This window comes from Nasonia vitripennis, chromosome 1 (genome assembly GCF_009193385.2).
Source record: "Nasonia vitripennis strain AsymCx chromosome 1, Nvit_psr_1.1, whole genome shotgun sequence".
In the NCBI taxonomy this organism is placed as follows: Eukaryota; Metazoa; Arthropoda; class Insecta; order Hymenoptera; family Pteromalidae; genus Nasonia; species Nasonia vitripennis.
This window is the reverse complement of record NC_045757.1, coordinates 29,572,390-29,595,136: the sequence shown is the minus strand read 5'-3', so window position 1 is coordinate 29,595,136 and position 22,747 is coordinate 29,572,390. Positions and strand designations below refer to the sequence as shown.

The following is a 22,747-nucleotide window of genomic DNA, read 5'->3' as shown; positions in this document are numbered from 1 at the left end:
TTCGCTTCGTGTTCGGCCACGCGCTGATCCACCTTTTTATAGCACACGTGTGCGCCTTTTGTTTTCGCACCAAATGCCCCCCATTGTGCTCTCTCGCTCACCGTATATACCGTCGCATTATAATATATACCTGCAGAGAGATATACTTATACAACAGACGCGTGTATATAGGTATATAAGAAGGTCGTCGCGCGGCGAGGCGTGTGTGTATACGAGAGGAATAAACACGAGATGGTCCCGGAGCTCGTTAAGTAATTGCCGGCCGTGCGCGTAATGCGAGGATCGTGTAAGGCTTTGCATGTAGGTATATAACGTTCGGCTTTAGCCTCTATCTCTCTCTCGCTCTATGGGTGGGTAGTGTGGTAGGCGCCTTGTACGCGTGTTTTTATGGGCTGAGCTGTATGTGCGTGCGGATGCGAGTTGTTGTACTATGCTGCTCTTGCTTTATGAAGGACATCCTCTGAAGGGGTTAGAGATGATGAGAGAGTTGCTCGTGTGCTGCAGTCGCGTCTACGGCCGCCTTCCTTTTCAGCTTGTTTTCCGTATGGACTTCTGATGGGCTCCGGTTCTCGTGCGGACTTTTATGTCGACACGCGTTTGTAAAAAAAGTCCGACATCGGCGTTTACGACGAGCTTATAATATGATGAAGATGTATTTTAAATTAATAAATATTGCGTGTTCGTTCGATGCATCATCGATTTGAAACGTATAAGGTCGAAGCCATGAGTTATTTCTTTACTCGACGGAGAGAAAGAGGCTTACCGCAAGTTCAATGAATGCAAACAGAAGTCCTGTTCTGTCAATTCACTTGTGGCGCGCTACTGTACTCTATACCCTGGCTGCGTCTGCATGAAGCCATGTGATCATACGACTATTAATTAATCGATGTATTCTTCAAAAGTAATTTATTTGAATTTCACCAAGAAAACCAACCGCCGCAAAAAGCTCAGCGTCCTTCTCATCGACCTCACACCCAACTCCACATACATTCACGTGTCTGCAAAGAAAGCACTCGATTCGTCCACTTTACGCAAGACTCGCGCAGCGCGTGCAAACATTGATTTTCGTTTCGTCATGTGCGTGTGCGCCTTCTCTTCCTCTTTTATGCCTACCCACACACATTCACTTTTCTCTCCATCTAATTTCCTCGCAGTTTATGTGCCTCTGCGTTTTTTCTCTCCGGCCGCGTACAGAGACTATGCAATCAAGAGAGCGCGAAAGTAGTACGTATCCGTAATCATAGATAAGGCGAATAACAGGTGGAATAGGAAAAAAAGGTGGGATCCGTGCATGTGCGACGCTCGAGTTGAAATTGCCGACGTTGCGCGGATCTGATATACCGTTGCGCTGCACACACACACACACACAGACACGGCTGGGCTATGGGAGCTGGAAATAGCTTTTATCGCTGATTGTATGGACTATAGAACGGTGTGTGTCTAACAACGCCATTGCCGCGGTTCGCGCTGCGATAAACATTTTTCAATTACACAGTCAGCGCGAACAGTTCTAACTAATCCCCGCACAGCTCAGCCAGCGTTGCACACTTACGCGTCGAAGCCCAAAACAATGCTCAATCACCTCCGTGCTCGCAATCGCCTTATTCCGACCCCTTAATCTGCCCCGAGCTCGGAGAAACTGAGATAGAGAACGAGTATAATATGCGCTGCACTCGCACACATTCTCAATAGAGAGCGAGAATAAAAAAGCGCGAGGGCCGTACAGCGAAAAAAGCATCCGTCTCCATGCACACATCGCCGCCACAGGGGAGTCAGTTGCTCGCACAATGGACACATCGGTAAGTGGGCATAAGAAGGGAGAGAGTGAGAGAGCGTACAGCCGTAAAAGTTAGCTGCTGCGGGGCAGAGCTTTTTGCCGCTCAGCGCGCGCGCATCTGAAGGGTCTGGGGCTTCGAGAAAGATATACGTGCATTATGCAGCAGCAGCAGCAGCGGCCGTTTGAAGTCCTACTTTCGCGCCGTGAACGCTAAAATCCCCAACGGCTCTGCTGCGGCGAGTATTACGCTCGTGGCGTGTATAGCGCCTTTATGTCCTTTGTCTTTGTCGGAGCCGCGTAAACAAGTGCGTTTTTCTCTGTCGGGATTTTTCGCTTTTTCTCTCTCCCTGCGATCCTTATGATAGTTTTAATGTCTTTTTGCTTTTAGTCTGGAGTGCGTCGAGCTTTTTTGTCACGGAACCGGTGTCGTTCGTCGAATTTCCAGCGCGGATATTCCTACCGATCGATACTCCTTTGATCCGTGTACGCACACAGGAATCTCATATAGGATAAGCTTCTGCTTTGTCCGTTTCTTTGTCCCTTTTCTCGGAAATGAGTCGGACATTGACGAGCGCATAACTCGACTACGTGTACTGCAGTGTATCTGGCACGGATTCAAATTCGACTAGTCATTAAGCATTGTTTAGCCGGAGAAATACTGTTAGACGTGGTCTCGGGTTACTCGTCGAGGGCTAGCGCGAGCATCCATTCGATTGCGAAATTCAACACCCCTTCGATGTGCTTTCGCTCGCCCATTTTCAATGCAATCCTTCCACGCGCGGAAGATCTCTCGGATGAGTCGATATTACATTTTGGCGTCGTTATTTGAGCGATTATAATCCCGAGAGTAATATTTACGGTAAAGTTCATAATATGTACCCAGTATTTTAACACAGTTGAAGAATTATTGCCATAAAGCGCAGTAAAATAATTGTATCGATTAGTAGGTTACCGTTTCCAAGTTATTTTGAATAGATTAAGAATTAAACGTTGCCAGATAGCAAAAGTAACATTCTTTATGGTTAAAAATGTAAAAAATCAATAAATGAGGCAACATTTCTTTTAAATAAATGAATCATATCGTTCTATGCGCGTGTTTCTACCACAGTAGAAACTGAAGGAATCAGTCTACCAATCTATTTCAGTGTCAAGAGTACAAGTGAAAAAATTTCCTGCACTTTTAAAATGCATCCGATATTTCTCACGTGGATATATGTCATTTTTTGTAACTTTTCAATATCAACATCAACCAATGTCTGGTTGGACATCTTAGTTAACAAGATCGTAGAAGACATTCAACCAAAACGAGTATCCATATTCACGTACAAAAGTAACAGGATTCTAACTTCAAAAAGTAATGCGCTCATTAAGAAAATTTCTGAGCAGATTCCCGTAATAAATGTTGATTTTGAAGATGTTGGACGTACACGTGACAAGCGATCCTTAGCCATGCCCGATTTAAAAGTGCATAAAGATTTATCATTAAGTTTAATACTCTATCACAGAAGCGATTCAGAGAAGAATGATTTTCGTAAATTATTCAACACTCTGTTTTCTTACTCAAAAATTGACCCAATATCTCCGAGACCGCGATGTGTAATAGTTTATTTCAACAACGCTATAACTTTGGATTTTCGATTTAATTCATTTCTTGAAGAATCTTGGAATCTCAGATTCTTGGATGTCACAGTCATCGATGTGGTATTAAGCAGTAACAGTCTCGGTAAAAACGCTGCAGAAGATGTGCCTTATATTTACTCCTACAATCCGTTTTACAAGATCTTCAGTAAAAAATACTTTAACGTATCTGCAACCATTTTTCCAGATAAACTAATCGATCTTAATGGCTCGGAGTTCTGGATTCACGTTCCGTATGTACCCGATAAAGACCATAAACTCGACTACACTAAGCAGAATAATACCTTAGTACAAGCCATGAAGTATACCGAATTTGCTATGGCGTCAAAAATCATGAATTTTTCTTTACGTGTTAGGGTAATAAGTGTTGTCTACTTGTTCCTGTATGGCATGTGTATGTTAAAAGATAGTAATATGAAGATTGCTAGAGTGGATGCACTTGGTTATTCAGCGCCAATCGGTCGTACAGGTACTTTCGAGTTTCCGATGCCAAACAGTTGTGCTAAACTAGTAGCACTTGGTCCAGTTATTTATACTAGATGTCTAGATGTTTCTTCAGATCTACTCTTAGATATGATTGCGATTCCATTATTATTAGTCATTACTACGATTACAGCGCACCATTTCAGTATAATTCCACGATCGTGGCTCATTTACGATATTCTCAAACTATTATTCGGAATCTCAGTAAGCAAAAATCTGCCACGGAAATTATCGGGCAAAATAATTATATTAACTGTTCTTGTCTTGTCTATCAGATATTCTATGACGTTTAGTGTAGACATAAGATTACAGAGCAATGAATTAAAATTTGATACGTTTCAAAAAATGAACGAATCAAAGTTTAAGTTTTATATGTTGGCGGAAGACCATATGAATAGCGATAAGGATTTCCAAAAAAGAATGCTGAGCGTAGAATCAAAAATAATATTGGATAATGTGACATTCTGCGTGAATGAATTATTAAATCATGGAAAAGTTTTTTGTATAATGCAGGATTTCAGAGCAAAAGTGTTTGTTGAAAAATATATACATTCGGATGGGTCTCCTGTATTTCAAGTCATAGATTCGCTAGGATCTCAACAATGTATGTTGACATCATATACATTTAGAAGAGCTAGCCCGTATGCTTATAAACTGCAGCGCATTTTCAAGATGATTTTTGAATCTGGCATTCTATTTTCGCATATGAATGACGAATCAAGGCATACAATTCATGTTCTTATCGACAATGCCCAAGCTACTCTATTTAATCCTGATTTCTTGACTCTTGGTATGGTACTGTTAGTTGGATATATTCTGGCTTGCAGCGTTTTTTTAATAGAGTGTGTTTTGAAGAAAGTATCATTTGAAATACCATATTTAGCATAAAATAGCTATATTGCGTAATTTATTTCAGTTCAATTACTTTTTTGCAACGATATAAACAAATAGATTCCTTATTATGTAATTAATTAAAGATTGAGTGCAAAATTATTGCAAAAGCACCTTCTATCAAATAAAATGAATAAGTTCTTTTGAATAAATTAAAAATTGATTTTTGCACTGGCCGCATAGCAAAAATCACGTGGTCTATCGTTCAGTATTTAAAAAATCAAAAATAAGCATCTACGCTACAAATTAAACATCTTGCACGAATACACTGCATATAAGGCACTATAATGATGAATACTGCCTGTGACTGACTTGAACACTGAGTTGGGAATATCTATCAAGATCATCACGTTTACACTTCATCATTGATAAAATCTTGAATACACAAATTTTACTTAATGTTTCTAATACCTAAACCCACATAAAAAGTGTACATTTCAGTGTGAGTTTTGAGTGTGGTCATGTTTGTACATATGCATAAATATATGCAAGGTTAGGTTGCCATGTATAAAACGTTCACCATAATTGTATGGGATATTATGCCCACTTACCGTCGCCTGTTAACAAGGACAGATGGCCACTTTATGCCACATAATCTGGCTACTAGGCATAAAATTTGGCATATCGTGGCCATATTAGCCTCAATTTCCTACAAGGGTTGTGGGCCATATTATATCCAAAGTTAAAATTGACATTGAATTACTATGATCATGTCGATATTTCTGAGTACATGAAGTTACAATCATTCCTGAAGAGAAAAAGTGCAGGTTATAAACCGAAAAAGTCCGCAGTATTCACAAAGGGTAATATTACGAAATTCTTGAATGATGCACCTGACGAGATACATCTAGCCACAAAGGTGAGTAATAAAGTGTCTTAGTTACTTCAGAGTGTCTTTTACTGTATTTTTAGATGAAATAGACTTCCATGCAAAATTTTAAGTCACTATCTAAAGTGGAATAATATTTATGACAAATATTGTAAAATCTGGATTCGACGAAAGCCAGAATTTCAATTTTGATTTTTATAGGGTTAATTCGAATCATCAAGAGTCTTAACCAATTCAGAGTGTTTTTTTTTTTCATTGCATATTTGAATAAAATATACTTTTACACAAAATTCAAAGTCTGTTTTATAATATAATTTAATAGAGTGAACTTTGGTTGTTTGGATTGATGAATTTTCATGATTTATTTCAGGTTGTGATTATAATGGGAATTGCAGGTGCACTCAGAAGATGTGAAATGACAAATTTATTGACGAGTAACTGTTTAGAAGGAGCAGATTTGCTACTTGTTAGTATAAAGAATACCAAGAACAAAGTACCTAGGTCATTCCCAGTCATGGGTAAATTATACGATATCTGCAAAAGATATATGAATATTAGGCCAGTAGCATACCCAATAAATAGATTTTTTTAGGCACGACCGCGACACGAAAGTGCCTTATAGTTTTGTCATCGAAATATGTGTGAGATGCGACATCTCACGCAATTTTCGACCGATCGGGCTGAAATTTTGGGAGGAGTCTCCTTTCTCACAAACTTAAAAAATATTTTTTTTTTATCCCGATCGTCTACGTTTTCTTAAAATGCGGGCACAATTTATTCAATTTTTGCGTGTTTTTTGAATAAAAATTTTGGTGTTACACGATTATCGCTGAGAGACTTTTATTAATCGGGCTAAAAATTTGTGTGCGAACTTCCTTCGTAATAGTAAGGTGCTAAATTTGTTTTGGGCTTGATCCTGCATGTATACGCAGAATGCGGTCACATCCAAAAATTGCTAAAACCGGTTTTTTGGCTCTAACTAAAATTCCATGCATTCTACAAAAAAAAAAAAAAAAATTAAAGCGAAAAGTTGTAGATCTCGAAGAAATACAACTTTTTACTATTGACACTTTAGCGTGAAAATGCTTTTTATTCGAGTTAACAGGCCAAAATCGATTTTTTTATAGCAATAAACCAGTATTTATCAAAAAACATTGAGGCTATACATTTTACATAAAAACCTTAAAAGTAAAAGTTGTAGATATTTTGAAAACACAACCCTTCACCATTACAAACATTTTTTCAAAACGCTTATATGTAAACAACAACCCTAGAAACGATTTTTGGTACATATAATTGAATAACAATTTTGGTGTAACACGCCGTATCTGGCCCAAAAGCTTTAATTGATTGCCTGACGCTCGCGCGAAGCGCAATTTGTAAGTATGCCAAGGAAAGTGTATAAATCAGTCAATTGGCATTAAAAAATTTGGTGCTATGCCAAATGAAATTGCTTCTTTTTCAATGCCGACAGAGTCACTGGTCACAGTTTTCGAAGAACCTCTGCTACACTTTTAGTAGATGCTGCAGTAGACATAACAGCGCTTAAACGACATGGTGGCTGGAAGTCGAATACTGTGGCAAAAGGATATATTGCTGACTCGTTGAATAACAAAAAACAAATCTTTCATTAAATAACATCTAGAATTGCATTAAATAATGTAACTGATACTGCAAATACCAGTTCTAATGTTGTAGTAGTTAGAATTGAGCCAGCGATGACTTCATCTACAACCAGTACCCATCACGAAATTCAACAAAACAGAAAATAAAAAAATCAAAACGTGCCTGTCAATAATGATTCTGTCTGTGAGGAAGTCCCATCTACATCACAAACACAGAATTTAAATATTCCTGTTACTGAAGAAACACCATCCACATCACAAATTCAGATCTCAAATACAAATATTTTTGTCTCTGGAGATTATATTTTAGATACTACAAATTCTAGAAAAGTTGCCAGTTTTCTATGATCTAGATATTGGTTTGTTTGTCGACATGATAAATGGAAATCCAAGCAAGACCATTATTCTAAATAATTCCAATGTAACATTACATGGTGAACTAAACAATAAAGTTCTTAATGATTACAATATCCATAAATCTCAATAATGTCAACATTAGATCAGTGCGTTTAAAATTATATGAAGTTTACATTTATAATAAAATTCAATATCTCGTAATATAAAAAACTTAACCTAAAATTGTGATTTATTATTTATATCAGTATCTTACATATACTTGTTACTTTGTAAGTATTTTCATCCAATATTTCTGCAATAACTGCTTGTTTCATAGAATTTTATATTTAAAAGCACACATATAGTACTTCACCAGTGTGAAATATGCGCGTTATTTAGTAGAATTGTCGTCTGCATCGTGCCAGAAAACGCTGCATAGGCCACGCAAAAGCGTGCGCTATGAGAGAATTTAGGACACGCAGTGCTATAAAAATATTTACATTACGCCTTATTCTTACATACATTATAAATAAATATATTAAATTCCAACTCGCTTCAAAGCTTTCTGTAATAATTTTAAGTATGCAAGATTTGATATAAAAAATGAATAAAAAAATGCATAAATACCTATAAATTTATCTTGCGTTTACTGTCATGTTTTAATTTATAAATCTACTTCCAATCCAGTAAGAAGAATTTCGACAAATCCATACAGATCGAGCGAGGAGACAGCCAGTACGTTCCAATCTTCTTTCTTCCACGCGCGTCTGCATTCGCTTGCACGCAAAGCACAGGCCCTTTGTTATCCTAATAAATAACTCCATCATGTACGCGCGCAAGCGAGAAAATCTCATAACCCGACTAATTCCTCGGCCGCGCCTGGCGAGACGTGATGTTTATGTATTTTAATTATGGCGATAATTCAGCCCAGAAAGGGGCGAGAAAGAGAGAGAAAACAAACCAGAGACTCTCCCGGCCCGAGGAGCAAGAAAAGGACGAGGGCAAGGTGTCTCCCTCCCCCATCCCTGCCTCTCTAGAGACTCGTAATGCCCTTACATTATTTTATACTAAAAGCTGCGCTGACCCTGCGACGCTCCCTCGCAAGCTTTAATAAAATGTTTGGTATTGGAGAGACGCAATGCTCGCAGTGGCGTGATTAAGCGACGCAAATGGAGTTACATTACGTGCACGAGTTTTTTTTCCTCTTTTTTCGCATACTGCGCATACGCGCTTGTGATACTCGTCGTCCTAATGAGATGACTTCTCTTTTTTGGCGAGGACGAGGTGAGACTGTGGCTGGACGGGAGGTGGTGTTGCACACCTTGTTCTTTTCATCGGGAGAGTAATTAGTCGCGGCTGTTGTACGGCGAAGGAAGGGTTGGTAGAGATTTGTGTAGAGGAGTTTTACTTTTGCGGAAATTACTGAATAGTTTTACTACGTCCAGACTAGTTTAAAATTTCTCTAAAATATTAGCAGCGATTAGACTGGGCGTATAGGTAACGTCGATATGATAATATACAGATCGTTCACTATTATAAACGCCAATCATCGAATATTCCATTATCGCAAAAACCCAGTATAAAACTGTCTGAATTATTCATCGCACACCCGAACACGCCAAATTCGTATCACCTCAAAAGAATCAAAATACACTTTCAAATCCGTCGTCCCTCGAGCCGATGAAAGAGAGTAACGGAAGCGTATAGTTAAATTTTTGACGCGAGAAATCGATCGGCCTCTTTTTCAGGTAAACATCATTGAAACTCCGCGAGATTCCGGAATGGAAATCAGGGGAAAATTATGCTTTGTTCGCGCCCGAGCGGCATCGAATATGCGCAAGTTAAACTGTCCCCTTTTCACCGAACTCGGCGCACTCGCTCGCTCGCTCGCTTACGCGCAGCCGGCAAATAATTGAGCGTCTGGCTAGAATGTCCTTCATTGTGCTCCAGTTTCTTTGTGCTTCCAAGCGAAAGTTTTAATATTTTTTATATGGCCCGCTTGTATTCGAGAAACGTTATTATTTCAATGCTCGGGAGGAGAGAAATAAAAAAAAGATTGACAACCTAAAGGTGTAGAAAATTAGCTTTTATTGTCGCGAAAAAACTTCCGTTGTTCGAAACCACTCGGCGCACAGTCCCGATTGTTTTTACTCTGACGAACTCGCCGAAAGCTTCAATTTTTCGGGTGCGAAATTCGCAGCCGTCGAATCGGAGGATGTCTCTTGCTCTGATGCGTCGCATTGTACTCTTTTTTGCGAGGAGTGCGCGCGCGGAACACAGGTGCGCCTCGACGCTTTAGCCACGTGTACGCATCGCGAAGCGACACGGCAGACCAAAGTGGCGGAAATGATGTATACAGCTTTGGGCTGCACACGTCTAATTCATTTGTACCCTACTGTGTGGGTGTCTCGTGCGCTCTGCGAATAACAGTATAGAGACTGATGACCGAGCTGAACTGGAATTGTTTTGGGATTGAGAGTAGTTTAAGCTATTTTAGTTTAAATAAAAATTGTCGATAAAATTGTAGGTAACTCTGATGGTCTTACATTTTTTTTTTGGTGATTAAAAATCTACAATATTTTAATTTACAAACGAAATATACAAACAAATCCCTACGAACAGATGCGCGCCGAATTTCCCTGTTAAATGTGCCGCACAGTCGTCTCTCTCTCTCTCTCTCTCTCTCTCTCTCTCTCTCTCTCTCATGATCGATTGCTAGATAAAAGCTTGCAATTTGAAAAGATTAGCCTCCTGCGCATCAGTCCAACAGCATCGACAAACGACGCCAGTCGATAAATTCTACAGGCGACTGTTTATGCACTCGCAGCTCGGTAATTAAATTAGCAACGCGCACTTGATCCCCGTCCAGCCTCCTACGAAAACACACGACCGAATCGAGCCCCCAACAGCAACAGCAGCCACTACTCAATAGAAAAAATAAAAGTCGAGCGAAGAGTCAATTCGCCCAGGGACGCATGAATGCCCAGAGAAAGGCCCAGCGCTTGTTTGCTCATGTGTGCAGCCGACGGTGTTTTTGTACGCGGGGTGCAAGTCCCTTGGAAAAGCATAGGAGAGAGAGAGAACTGCATATCGAGCACTCAACGCAATTGCGCTCGAGTGTACCAAAGGCGGATTCCGCAGTCGTCCTTTTATCGATGCGGCGCTCTCGGTGTAATTCCGAGCCTCGACGCAATTTCACCGAGCCTCTATATACTGTTTGTCTCTCTCCCCGTTGATTTTGCGCCTGTGCGCGTGTACGCACTTTGCGAATCGTTGAGGTCTGGGGGGGAGGGGGAGCTTCTTGTTTTTTTGAATTGTTTCGGCTTCGTTTTGCCGAGAAAATTGACTTTTGCGCGCGCGTGTGTAACTCGGCTGAAGCGAGTAACTCGATTGGTTCTCGGTGCGTATGGCTTTGTGTTACAGCCGGAGTCGATTCTGTCGGAGCGTGTGTACCGAAGGGAAATCCTTTTGTCCGTGAAATTTTTGCGAAACGAGTGTCCGTTTTAGTTCCAAAGGTGTATGCGCGTTATAATCGCGTTCGAGATCGATTAGACGCTTCATCTCAGCGTAAGGCTCTTGCTCCACTTTTTCAATAAACCAGCTCGGTAATTTCATCAAAAAAAAATCCAATCCAGCACCATCTGCTTCCGATTCCCGACAGACGCCGCGTTTACACTTCGCCGATTCCGACAGCACGCAGCTCTGTAAGCTATCCCCGAAGTGTAGAAGAAGAAGACGCAACTGCGTCCTCCGCACTTCATGTACAGGGGGCGAAGCTCACGGCGGGCGTGTACATCAGGCTATATAGGAAATTAGAGCAACGAGTGAGCAGCAGCAGCAAAGGCAAGAGATGTAGTAGGAGGTGGTTCGAAGGTAATGGCTGGTCCGGGGCTAGCTGCACTAATGATACGGCACTACTCTCACGAGTCACTTAATTCACTTAGGACGAAAGGCGATCGGTCGCGCTACGTATAGTGCGCCTGCGGTACCGCACTCAATTTTCATTTTCGCCACTCGAGATCGACAAAAGAACGCGCGTGTGTGTGTGGGTACGTGGCTTGTGATTCAGTGACTATGCTGGGGGATTGGATGAACTGCTGCTTGTGTGGCGATGGGGATATAGAGTGCGCTATGGGCTGATGAATTTATGCTTGGGTTTTTTTGAGGTGGAGGAGTTCTTACGATGATTGTTATTTATATTAAGAGAGAGCAAGTTATTCTGAAAATGCATCGCTCGCAGTAACTGAATTCGTAAACGCTTCAGAGAGATTCGATGATTAAAATTGAAGATTATACATTACACACAATACAAACGTATCTCTTTCCGTGATAAAATTGCCGATTCGATATTCAATCTACGTATAGTTCCGAACGGTCATCTATAAAATATGGCAGATAACTACGACCGTGTACAAACATCCGATGCGGAAAAATAGAAATTACCCTAACAACAATAGCTCGGGAAACCACGAAGCATATAATCAAGCGCATAATTGATTAACCTAAAATGATGGCTATCGCTATACATTCTCGCAATAAACATCGCGATCGATTCGAGGAAAACAGCTTCTCCAGACAGTCTCCCGCCGTTGCCAATCGGTGCTTTTCCCCTTCCATATGGTCAATATGCTCCAGCGGACAGTTCCTTATATCGGCTCTTTGCCCCTTGCTCGGCTAATTTATGACCGAATGGACGGACTATGATTTCGAGCCGGCGGAATGACCCCTGGCTCGACGCGAATGTTTACGCTCGCAAATCACTTTTATTCACTTGCAGTGGCGGCAGTGGAGACAGTCGCTTTGTGCCGCGCGCATTAGATACGCTTTGGGAGATCGGCTAATATTAGAACGAAAGGTACTTGGATTTACACGGAACGTCGGGTACGAACGATTTTCAGGGAGGATAAATTAATGAATTTTAGAATGTGGTGTTTCTTTTTTTAAAATTTATTTCATTCTGAAAAATATGTATATATATTTTTAAAAATTCAGATGGATAATTTATCAAAAAATTTCCATAGTCTCTATTGCTCTGATTTATCTCTATTTGAAGAATACTATAATAGAGATTAAGATAAGAAGGTTTGAGCTGTTAAGATTGTAGAAAAGCTAATATGTATGTAATAATATGAAAATACGTAGAATATTAATAGATTCTTTACTTTTCTTATGTTTGCTTCGACGGTTTTATAGATGCTAATAGTGTAATCGTTTACTCAGCTTTTGATAAGATAAGAGCACATACGATTTTAAAACATTGCTTTCAAAACGAACGTTTTAAAACGTTGCAATAAAAAATGAGCTGTTCTATGAAATTGAAAAATAAACACAAAAAAGTTTAAAAATAAACAATCCAAGAAAAATATTTTTGCAAAAATACTTGTATATTAATTAGCTAGATCTATATTAATCATATAATTGAAAATTGAAAAATCAAAATATCATGTCAGAGATATACTACTAGTGCAAAATTACTTTAATTATCATATAAACACAAATGAAATCAGACGCGAGATTACAACTCGTCCAAATCACTCTCGTCATCGCGACGAGCATTGCGGCGAGTCTCGACGAGAGCCCGATAAGCGTTCATCTCCCTCGGAAACGTCTTGCTAAGTTTCACAAGCATGTTGGCCTTGAATCTTTTGTAAGCATCGATCTTACCCTTGGCCTCTTCATTTTTAGCCAAGGCCTTGCTCATGCAATCCTTAGTGTACAGTTGCGGATTGTAGCCTTGATCAATGTATTCGAACACCTCCATCGGTATTTGCACATCCATCATCTCAGTCTTGAACTTGTTGATGTCGCGCAGATCCGTGACGATCTTCTGGATCTTCTGATTTAGCACAGTTTGGGCCTGGGGCTGAAAATCCGCCACCATTATGTTGATTAGACGCACGTTTTCAATGAAGGACTCGAGCGTCGTCTCGAGATTTTCCTGATTCGACCGATGGGACGACGACATCTTGAGAGAGACGTTCACTGCGTAGGCACTGTTTAGACACGAGATCTGCAGTCTGCGACAGTGAGAGGGAGACTGAGGGAAAAATCGCATAGCCGTAAACTTAACGATACCGCTGCCCTCAGAGGAGTCTGCAAACGGCTTTGAAATTTCGCCGTAGCAGTGTATAAGCTTTTTCGGGTCCATAAAGTCAGGGAAACAGTCCCATCGGTATACGCCGTTCTATGCGCTGACCATCTTTTCAGGTACCCGAAACTCATACCCGAGCTGCAGATATGCCTGAGTGAGCGTTCGGAAAAGACGCTGCAGCGCCGAGATTTTCGTTTCCGAGCGCACCGTATTACCTGCTTTCGAAGAGGGGGGAGGGCGATTCATTGCAGTGTCTGTCGTGTTTCGCATCAAACTTTCGTAAATCTGCGCATTGAAAACTCTGGAACAACCTACTCAGAAAGCGCTATATAAAATTCTAGACGAGCTATAAAGCTATAAACCTGCTTCCGATAAATACTGTTAATTCTGTAGCGAACAATGTTGCATGGTGCACCAACAAAATCTATATTAAATTCCAACACAAAACGCTGATTAAAAAATAGCGATGCCTCCCGCGCACGTAACCACAGAAAAAGTCAGAAGAGAAAATCCGCATCTCGCGTAATGTAGACGTTCCTCTGGTCGACCACTGTACGCCACATCCACACACACACACACACACACACACACATATAAACTCGCGTCACGTCTCACAAAGCGCCGGCCCATCATGCCTCGATTGTAATTAATTTTCGGCTCGCGCGTTCATCATTATGCCTCGTCCCCCTTCGTTTGTCGAACGACGACGACGAGCTTTCAGATATTCGCGCATACCGCACATCGAGCGACGGGGGGCACTGCGTAGCGTATTATACACGTACGCGCGGAAAAATTCGATAAATGCCGGGTAGCGAGAGTTGCGAAATTATTACACAAAGTCGATGGATGAGAGAAAGATAGAGAAAAAAATAGCGAGGGTAAAAGGGGGACGGGTGACATTGCAACGGCTCGATAAAATGTATCGGAGAAAAGCTCCCATCGACGCGTAAAAGATAAAAGCTACAGCGATGAAATAATGCAGGACAGAGGAGCGGCTGCGAGGAGGGATGCACGGATTTAAAATGACAGTTGGTTCTTGGGAACTTCATGTGTCGAATTACAAGGAACAAGTGGATGAGGGATAATTGAATGCTTGGATGTCGATAGAAATTAAAATTAAGTATTACGTGACGATCGGCGTTGATCGTTCCGTACGAATATATATTTCAATTTTTTTTTTATTCAGCTGCTATCGTGCATGCATGATTAATCCTTGAAAGGATTAAATTCTAATCGCGCGCATTCGAAAATAAAATTGCATCTAGAAATACTTATCTCTACGATAATCGCTCCGCACACAACAAAAGTCCAGGCCACCCAAATAAGCATGACAAAATTTGAAATATAGCATCTCTAAAATATGTAAATGTCCATGGCGAGTAATTGTAATTGAAAACTTTATTCAATATTCCCCCGCAGCCAAGCAGGAGAGCTCCGGCGACCCCCGAATTCGGCAGAGAAAAAACAGAATCCGAAGCCACCCTCGGGCATGTACGCACACACTCGTACGTTCCCAACTTCAAGCCGAGCTAGATTATAAGCACGCCGCACATGTACATATCCGTATATGGAGCATATAAGCAAGGCTGTCATATAAGTCCAGCGTTGCCACTCAATATATATCGCTCCGTCTCTTTCTATTCTCTCTCTCTCTCTCTCTCTCTCTCTCTCTCTCTCTCTCGCTCTCGGCTCTACGGCGTGGTGCAGCAGCCGCCGATCAGCGGCGTTAATTCATTTCGCGAAGCAATTTAGATAATCCCACGGAGAGAGAGAAGGTTGTGTTTGGATTTAATCGCAGGGGGAATCTCGCTCTCGGCATGGAAAACAGAAGGGTCCGCCGAGAAGTGCATATGTTCCCCAGCGCGCGATGTATTTTGCATATGCGCGCCTGCGCGCGCACAAAAAAGGTCAAGTCTTCAGAGATTAGGTAATATGATTGATGACCGATGGATTCCGTGTACGAGTGTGTGTATGTGTGTGGAGCGAGAGCAGCAGGTCCGGAGCAGCGGGGTAATTACGATGGCTTTGTTAAATTCGGAGGGTAATTTACGCGCTCGGAAGCTTACGCGCGCGCGCGGCAAATGATGCTGCGGCGCGCAGGTAATGACGTAGGTTTCGCGCGGAGTAATTAAAGCGGAAGCGTTTTATTTTCAAGAAAAAGTGCACTGATGCTATTTTTAGATAAATTGTGAGTATAGTATACCGTGGAACGAAAAGTTGACAGAAGTGCGCGTACGATGTGAGAAAAATTTGAATTTTAAAGCAATTACTGCATGAAACACTTTTACACGCGATATCTAATTTCAAGATCGAGCTCGTTATCGCGCTGCCTGTTAATATAAAGTGACACGGGCATTATGCCACTGAAAAATTCTAATTTACGATGCATTAAAAACCACTTCAGCCTCCCGCGATATCAATCTCCGAAACAATAAGAACTATTCAAAATGCTAATCGAACGCAGAGAGCTACCGAGTGGCGCAGAGTGCCATAACGAAAATAAATCATATCTCTAAATAATCAAAATTCATCAGGGCGTGCGAAACGGACGGTAAACGACTCTCGACGCTCGCCAATTCCATATTCGCTTTGTGCGATCCCAGTTCGCACATACCGGCAGCTCCTCCTCACCCTCTCTCTTTATCTGATCGTGAATCCTTCAGAAATCAAGGCTGCAGCGGCGACCCTTTCCGCTGTGGATATTTCCATGAACACAATTAGCATTGCTATCGTCTGTGAATTATTCAAAATGCGTGGAGAGATATCGGTCTCTCGTCTACTCCATATAGCGACTGGCTCTCGTGGCGTGTATATGTATATACGTCGATCCCCTTTTCAGTCGCGGCTGTCGCACGGCCAGTCCATCTTCGCTAGAAGGACTGCGTGTTTATTAGCCAATTTCCTTAGTTTGCATTGGTTTATTACTGTCGTGCAATTCGAATGAAGGAGGCGCCGTGACTCTGTATTTCAGAGGTTCTAGATATTCCGTGAGAGTTATGATTTTATAGAAAAATTCGTATTTGATCTAGCATGGTAATATAGGAGCGCGTAATAATCTGTTTCATAAACCGAATTGAATCATTTGAATATTTCGATTAAACTCGAGCATAACGTGCTAAATATTCTATCGATCCCTACCTCCGATTTTCTTCGACTTTAGTACTCTCCCACATAACCGCACCTCATCTCCGTACACATCGGCATAGAACACGCGTTCAGTTTTGCTGACGGGAAACAACAGATCTTTTGTGTATACAGGCCCTTTGTACGGCTCTCATCTCGGTTTTGCAGCGGCTTACTAAATGACGCTAAATACCTCGCGTCTTTCACCTTGCTCTTGAGCTCTTAGTTTTCGGGATGAGAACTCGGATAACGGCTCTGCTAAATAGACGTTTCATTCTGCGAATAGGCTGTGCGAAAGCATATGGCTATAGGAACAATGCGTGTAACGCTCTACGCGCGTCAATAGGGACGTGGAATAATTTGATGTTAAATATACTCGATTCAATTTACTGGATTAAGATTTTTTAATATATCAAATTTTAAATATTCGTAAGTACAAAAAAATTAAATAATTCTAACTTCACTTTCTCCATTCGAATTCGCCCTTAACTCCAGCGTGTCCTTTAGCGTCACCACCTATTGGCTGATGTACACCGCCTGTCACGCTGACGTAACCATTTTTGCTGCTCCAAACCTTAGCCTCTCCGTTCACGGTAAACGAAGTCTGTCCACCTTCATTTTTAACTTCAAAAGTGATCTTTCCGTTTCCAGATCTCAGTGTTCGCTAAAATAATTGATCGAAATATGTAGATTGAACCGCAGATCTGTAACGGACAGAGAGGAGACGAGTCGGAAAGCGAAAAAGAGTATAGACGCGGGCTTGAACCGCGGACCCCGAGATTAACAAGCGGGAGCTCTAACCACTGAGCTAACGTCTACGACACAAGCGCATGCTATGCATCGTAGTACGGCTCTGCGGACTCTTATCGCTGACTCGTCTCGCAGCTCGCGTTGCAGACGTGTGCGTCTGTGACAGATCTATACACTTCTGTATGATATACTGATGGTGTATGTTACTCACGCGAACGATCTCGTTTACTGGGACACCATCGACGTAGATAATCTGTTCTTCGGAATGGTCAGCTATACTCTGCTGTTCTACAGAATGATCGATACTTGCTGCCGATGAAAATGCCACCAAAGCGAGGGTCAAAATCAGAGCGAATGCCTTCATGGTTATTCGAAATGAGATTCTAAAAAGTGAGAAACATGTAAGTATGCATGGATGAAGTTATTATGCTTTGAATGTGATAGTTTCTTGCATACCTGGCGGAAACGTGATAAGAAGGTGATCAGTTGGATGGTTCCAAGAGACTGAGGCTCAGCTTTATCGAATTTATACATTTAGTGCGCCATATTGTCAATAGCGTCGAGAAATTTCGCAAAGCTGATAGTTGAAACTAAGAAAACACTTGTTCATACATTGTCATGCAGATGTCAAATATAACTCATATTTTCCATATTTGAATGGAAAATTCCCCAGGTAGAAAATTGACTAGTTGAACTACTCAGTCAATTAAGAGATCGCCAGTTACGAAATCGAATTGTTCGCCACAAATTCGAATAAAACTCGGCAGTAACTCGTGAACGCGAAATGCGTATACGCGCATGCGCGCGTGTGTAGCAGCCGATCACCCTCTTCAGCCTATGTGTATAGCGCATGGTGTAGCCAAGTGTGTGCAGCGTCTGTTGTGAACATAACCATATTGTTCCTTTTTGCATTTAGTGAAGCTAGAAAGTTATAATCAATTTTCGGAAGATCAAGAGAAAAACTTATATATGGAAGAAGATTCTTCAATTGAAAACATTGCTTCATATCATATTTATTATTCAGACCACTGCAACAGTTCTAGTGAAAGTGAATTTGACAGTGATTCAGTTAATTAATTATTTATAATAAAACAAATCTATTTATTGTTTTTTTTTAACATATTTATTATTTTAATTACAAAAACGGGCTATATGTTAAAGATAGAATGAGGATAAAATGTACGCGCATAACCTACAAATTCAAATTTCATTCGCTAGACGGGTTTTTCTCGAGTTTTTGAGTATTTAACGTCGTCAGGTGACGAGGTTTCTGGAGATAATGGCGAGCATAAATTGGCGTAATTTTCTAAATTCGAGATAAACTGGGCAACAACCAGTCAAGATTTCTACCAGGATCATGTGTGTTGAAATAAAATTATGCATAAAATTGATCAGAAACTTTATAATATTATAGTAAAATTGTGAAAAATTATGAATTGTAGTGACAAAAATATTTATATTGCACTTGAATATTTGATGGATGTATTCAGCTGTTGTCTTAAAGAAGTTCAAAATAATGAATGAGATAACAGATTATATTGCGTTGCAGGAGGTCCAAAGAAATCGGTAGTATGACAACATTACGTCAATGACATAAAGGTACATCAAGGTTGTCGATTGTAAAACTAATTATAGCTTAAACCGAACAACATATGGTTGTATAAGTACATAGTAGTGAATAAAGTCGACTCATAACAAAAAATTAGTAAGTGTTTCTTATTGGAGTGAACGGCTAATCGTGATGTTGACACTGTGATAGTAATTGGAATAGCTCATGCAAGCATTATTTTTATAATCATGTGTTTTCTAGGTTAATGCGACACTTGACGTGGACAAGCAGCGAAATTTTAGTGTCAGCTCAATAGAAAGAATCAATAGATTCCCTGGTAGAAACGTTAACGGTTAATAAGCTAAGTTTTGGGCCACTTAGCTAAGTTGTGGTTAACAATTTAAATAAATAAGAGTTTAAACATTATAAATGCATAGATATACACATTAACTCAAGATAAAACAGAACATTTGCTTGAAATTTGTCAAATGACTGTTACAATCCAGAAATTATAGAAAAATATCTTGCAATCGTGAAAAATCCAAATATTTGTAATAAAACATGCAAACGTTTTAATGCAAGAAAAAAAGGAAAAAACAATATTTAACTTAAAAATAATACTGTGTTGGTATAATAGGCACTCATCACTAAAATATTAGCAAAATTTTGCTTTATTTTTTTACATTCAAATTTGATAATAATGGTCAACTAAACTTAACTTTTTAACGGTTTTCACTCGTTAATTTTCTACAATTTTTAACATTTAAATATATTTTTGAAGATTTTTGAAAATCGTCCATTTCGTACACTTTTTAAAGCTGTTACGATTGTAATGTTAACTAAAGGTATTGTTAAAAAGCATGCTCAAAAATAACTGCGCTTGATAAATCATAATTTTTTTAGATGACTTAATGAGACGTTCTAAATTTCTAAATGAATTAAAGAACAAAAATTTGTATTGAAAATATATTTATTTTCGTTTCTTAAAAGTAATTTTGCAGGAATAAAAAATTAAAAATGTCTTAATTTATTTTCCCCAGTGGAAGGATCCGCCAATGCCAATCTGTCCTTGGGGCTTGCCACCGGGCTGCTTGTTGGCACCGCCGCTGATGTGAATGCTGCCGTGCTCGTTACCCCAGACCTTTTGCTTGCCTTCCACGTTCCAGGAAGTCTTTCCACCTTCCTTCTTGGCGTTGATTTCGACTTGGCCGTTCTTTTGAGGTGAGCGACGAGGTCTCTGCAAAATTACCGACAGTTATTATTATTGTTAAATACTTATACAGGAAATTGTTATGAATCCACAGTTGATTTGTGTGAAGATCACTTACGCCACTCCAAGTTCCTTGACCGGGGAAAGAGGGCACTTTGGGTGCGTTCGGGTGGGGTTTCTGGACTGGTGGTCTGTATGGTGAAGCATCTACGGCTATCATAAGGGCTACAAAGAGCAGTAAGAAACTTGCGAGGAACTTCATGGTGTTGATGTTTTTAGTGCTGTTGAAAGGTATATAAAATTTAATAAAATAGTAGCAACGTCATTAGTAATTTATTGTTACGAATTTCGCAAATTACTAAGACGTGTGTCTCTTATTAACTGCGATTACTCTTAATATTTCAAAGTACTACTTACATTACACTCAACGATGATACAGAGGACTTTGATAATCATCTCAAAGATCTCAAAGTATTTATAGTCATGATTTCTATCGTATCATTCAATGCGATTTTCAAGAGTAGGGATGCTCGTAATCTCCAGTCATAATATAGATAATATCATAAAACAATCATACAGAATTAATGCGATTCACAAAGCTTTGTCAACCGGTTATGGGCTCGATTTGAATAAATTTTGATAATCAAAGTAAATTAGCATTGTTTCGACGCGGAAACTACTGCTGGGATTTACTCTTGTACGACAGAAATGAAAATCAAGCAAACACAATTAATGCTGTTAAAGTGGGATTCACGGCCGTCTGCCTGTATGGAGAATCGCGTTTAACAGTCTTCAACGCGATCGTTTCTGACAAACAGAGTAGGGGATTCACTGAGGAAGCAGCAGCTTTATATGTAACTATTGCCAACATACGTAAGGTAGATATGTGTGTTGACTCATGCAAGTGTACTACATTCGATAACCGGGGATATACCGCAGCCGTTATTTTCTTGCGAAACGATGATATGTTGCATAGTTTACTGTTTCATGAGTAAACCGAAGCAGGAAAAAATGTTCTCTATATAAGATGAATCTTAACTGTTTCTGTCATCATTCGATTCTCAACCATCAACTTGAACAGTTTCCAAAAGTGAGTAACAGTAATTTTGAGGTTAATTTCAAAATAAAGTATATATTATATATTATATTTTCTACTATATTTTTAAATATATTATAAAAAATATGATAATGATAATTAATAAATATAATTTTTTACCAGTGCTCACGTGCTTCTTAATTTTTATCATATTTTTTAATTTTTTTTTTTTTCAAATAATCTGTTGTGCCATAATCGATATATCGAGAACTAATAAAAAATCATTTATTTACAGCTGAAAACTCAAAAGCCACAATGAAGTTCGTCCTCAGTTTCTTGCTGCTCGCTGTAGCCCTCATGGTGGCCGTAGACGCTTCACCATACAGACCACCAGTCCAGAGGCCCAACCCGAACGCACCCAAAGTGCCCTCTTTCCCTGGTCAAGGAACTTGGAGTGGCGTAAGTGATCTTCACACAAATCAACTGTGGATTCATAGCATTTTTTTGTATAAGTATTTAACAATGATAATAACTGTCGGTAATTTTGCAGAGACCTCGTCGCTCACCTCAGAAGAACGGCCAAGTCGAAATCAACGCCAAGAAGGAAGGTGGAAAGACTTCCTGGAACGTGGAAGGCAAGCATAAGGTCTGGGGTAACGAGCACGGCAGCATTCACGTCAGCGGCGGTGCCAACAAGCAGCCCGGTGGCAAGCCCCAAGGACAGGTCGGCATTGGCGGATCCTTCCACTGGGGAAAATAAATTGACACTAATTTAGTCAACAAAATATTGCAATTTACTATAAGCACTATCAACTGAACATGTTCCTTGTATATTTTAAGCCTTATTCATAAGAATTTAGAAGTTGTAAGCATGATTGCCAACAGTACTTAATTCAAAAATATATTTCATATCACTGCATAAAAAATTGGTGTATTCATTTATAAATTAATAACCAAGCAATCGTACAAATTGCCGACAATTCCTTGATAATGACCCCACAGCTGGAGCAGCGTCAATCAAAACATTATGATTAAAGTCATTCATCACCGGTCAGCCAGAAACAATATATTTATATGAAACAAGTTATCATTCATTTTTGACGCCTGATAATTAATCGCTTATCCATCAGTCCAACGAACACATCACCCTTCCAACTCATGCGTCGTCACGTTGCATTGCAGCAGCAGCAGCAGCAGCAGTAAAAGGGTAGGTAATTGACGAACTGCGAGCATCCATATACACACGGGACAATATAACGCCGGACAGCGTATATAACGCACGTGCGCGCGTGTGCACGCAAAACATCAGAACAAAGACGGACGAGCAATTAAAAAACGTCGAGCGAGAGGAAAATGCGAAAATCAGAGGAAAAAAAGAGAGGAATTACGCCTCATCCCCTAGCGCGTCT

General features: G+C 40.1%; 4 protein-coding genes across 4 annotated transcripts; 1 reads left to right on the top strand and 3 right to left on the bottom strand.

Annotated features, from left to right (window-relative positions):
* Positions 1 to 12,794: 12,794 nt before the first annotated feature.
* LOC100117704 (mediator of RNA polymerase II transcription subunit 10-like) lies at positions 12,795 to 13,615 on the bottom strand. The gene has a single exon (XM_001601818.4). It carries the CDS (start codon positions 13,542 to 13,544, stop codon positions 13,095 to 13,097), a length of 450 nt encoding a protein of 149 aa, XP_001601868.2. The 5' UTR covers positions 13,545 to 13,615; the 3' UTR covers positions 12,795 to 13,094.
* A 3,563-nt stretch (positions 13,616 to 17,178) lies between these two features.
* On the bottom strand, positions 17,179 to 18,041 carry LOC103317562. The gene is made up of 3 exons (XM_008215922.3): positions 18,000 to 18,041; positions 17,755 to 17,926; positions 17,179 to 17,457 (listed from the first exon to the last, which is right to left on the bottom strand). The coding sequence occupies exons 2-3, from the start codon at positions 17,905 to 17,907 to the stop codon at positions 17,254 to 17,256; spliced, it is 357 nt and encodes a 118-aa protein (XP_008214144.1). The 5' UTR covers positions 17,908 to 17,926; positions 18,000 to 18,041; the 3' UTR covers positions 17,179 to 17,253.
* A 1,695-nt stretch (positions 18,042 to 19,736) lies between these two features.
* Positions 19,737 to 20,772, bottom strand: LOC100117200 (nabaecin-1). Its single transcript, NM_001177768.1, has 3 exons — positions 20,720 to 20,772; positions 20,421 to 20,583; positions 19,737 to 20,329 (listed from the first exon to the last, which is right to left on the bottom strand). The coding sequence occupies exons 2-3, from the start codon at positions 20,562 to 20,564 to the stop codon at positions 20,120 to 20,122; spliced, it is 354 nt and encodes a 117-aa protein (NP_001171239.1). The 5' UTR covers positions 20,565 to 20,583; positions 20,720 to 20,772; the 3' UTR covers positions 19,737 to 20,119.
* Positions 20,773 to 21,376: 604 nt separating this feature from the next.
* LOC100422736 (nabaecin-2) lies at positions 21,377 to 22,264 on the top strand. The gene is made up of 3 exons (NM_001177769.1): positions 21,377 to 21,392; positions 21,634 to 21,797; positions 21,889 to 22,264. The coding sequence occupies exons 2-3, from the start codon at positions 21,654 to 21,656 to the stop codon at positions 22,096 to 22,098; spliced, it is 354 nt and encodes a 117-aa protein (NP_001171240.1). The 5' UTR covers positions 21,377 to 21,392; positions 21,634 to 21,653; the 3' UTR covers positions 22,099 to 22,264.
* The last annotated feature ends 483 nt before the right edge of the window (positions 22,265 to 22,747 follow it).

Bases quoted from the DNA above. Each gene is read 5' to 3' on its own strand.
- LOC100117704 (XM_001601818.4), bottom strand. From the start codon at position 13,544: ATGTCGTCGTCCCATCGGTCGAATCAGGAAAATCTCGAGACGACGCTC.
- LOC103317562 (XM_008215922.3), bottom strand. From the start codon at position 17,907: ATGAAGGCATTCGCTCTGATTTTGACCCTCGCTTTGGTGGCATTTTCA. The intron at 17,458-17,754 runs GTGAGTAACATA...CAATTATTTTAG, and splicing joins CAGTAAACGAGATCGTTCGC to CGAACACTGAGATCTGGAAA.
- LOC100117200 (NM_001177768.1), bottom strand. From the start codon at position 20,564: ATGAAGTTCCTCGCAAGTTTCTTACTGCTCTTTGTAGCCCTTATGATA. The intron at 20,330-20,420 runs GTAAGTGATCTT...GTAATTTTGCAG, and splicing joins GTCAAGGAACTTGGAGTGGC to AGACCTCGTCGCTCACCTCA.
- LOC100422736 (NM_001177769.1), top strand. From the start codon at position 21,654: ATGAAGTTCGTCCTCAGTTTCTTGCTGCTCGCTGTAGCCCTCATGGTG. The intron at 21,798-21,888 runs GTAAGTGATCTT...GTAATTTTGCAG, and splicing joins GTCAAGGAACTTGGAGTGGC to AGACCTCGTCGCTCACCTCA.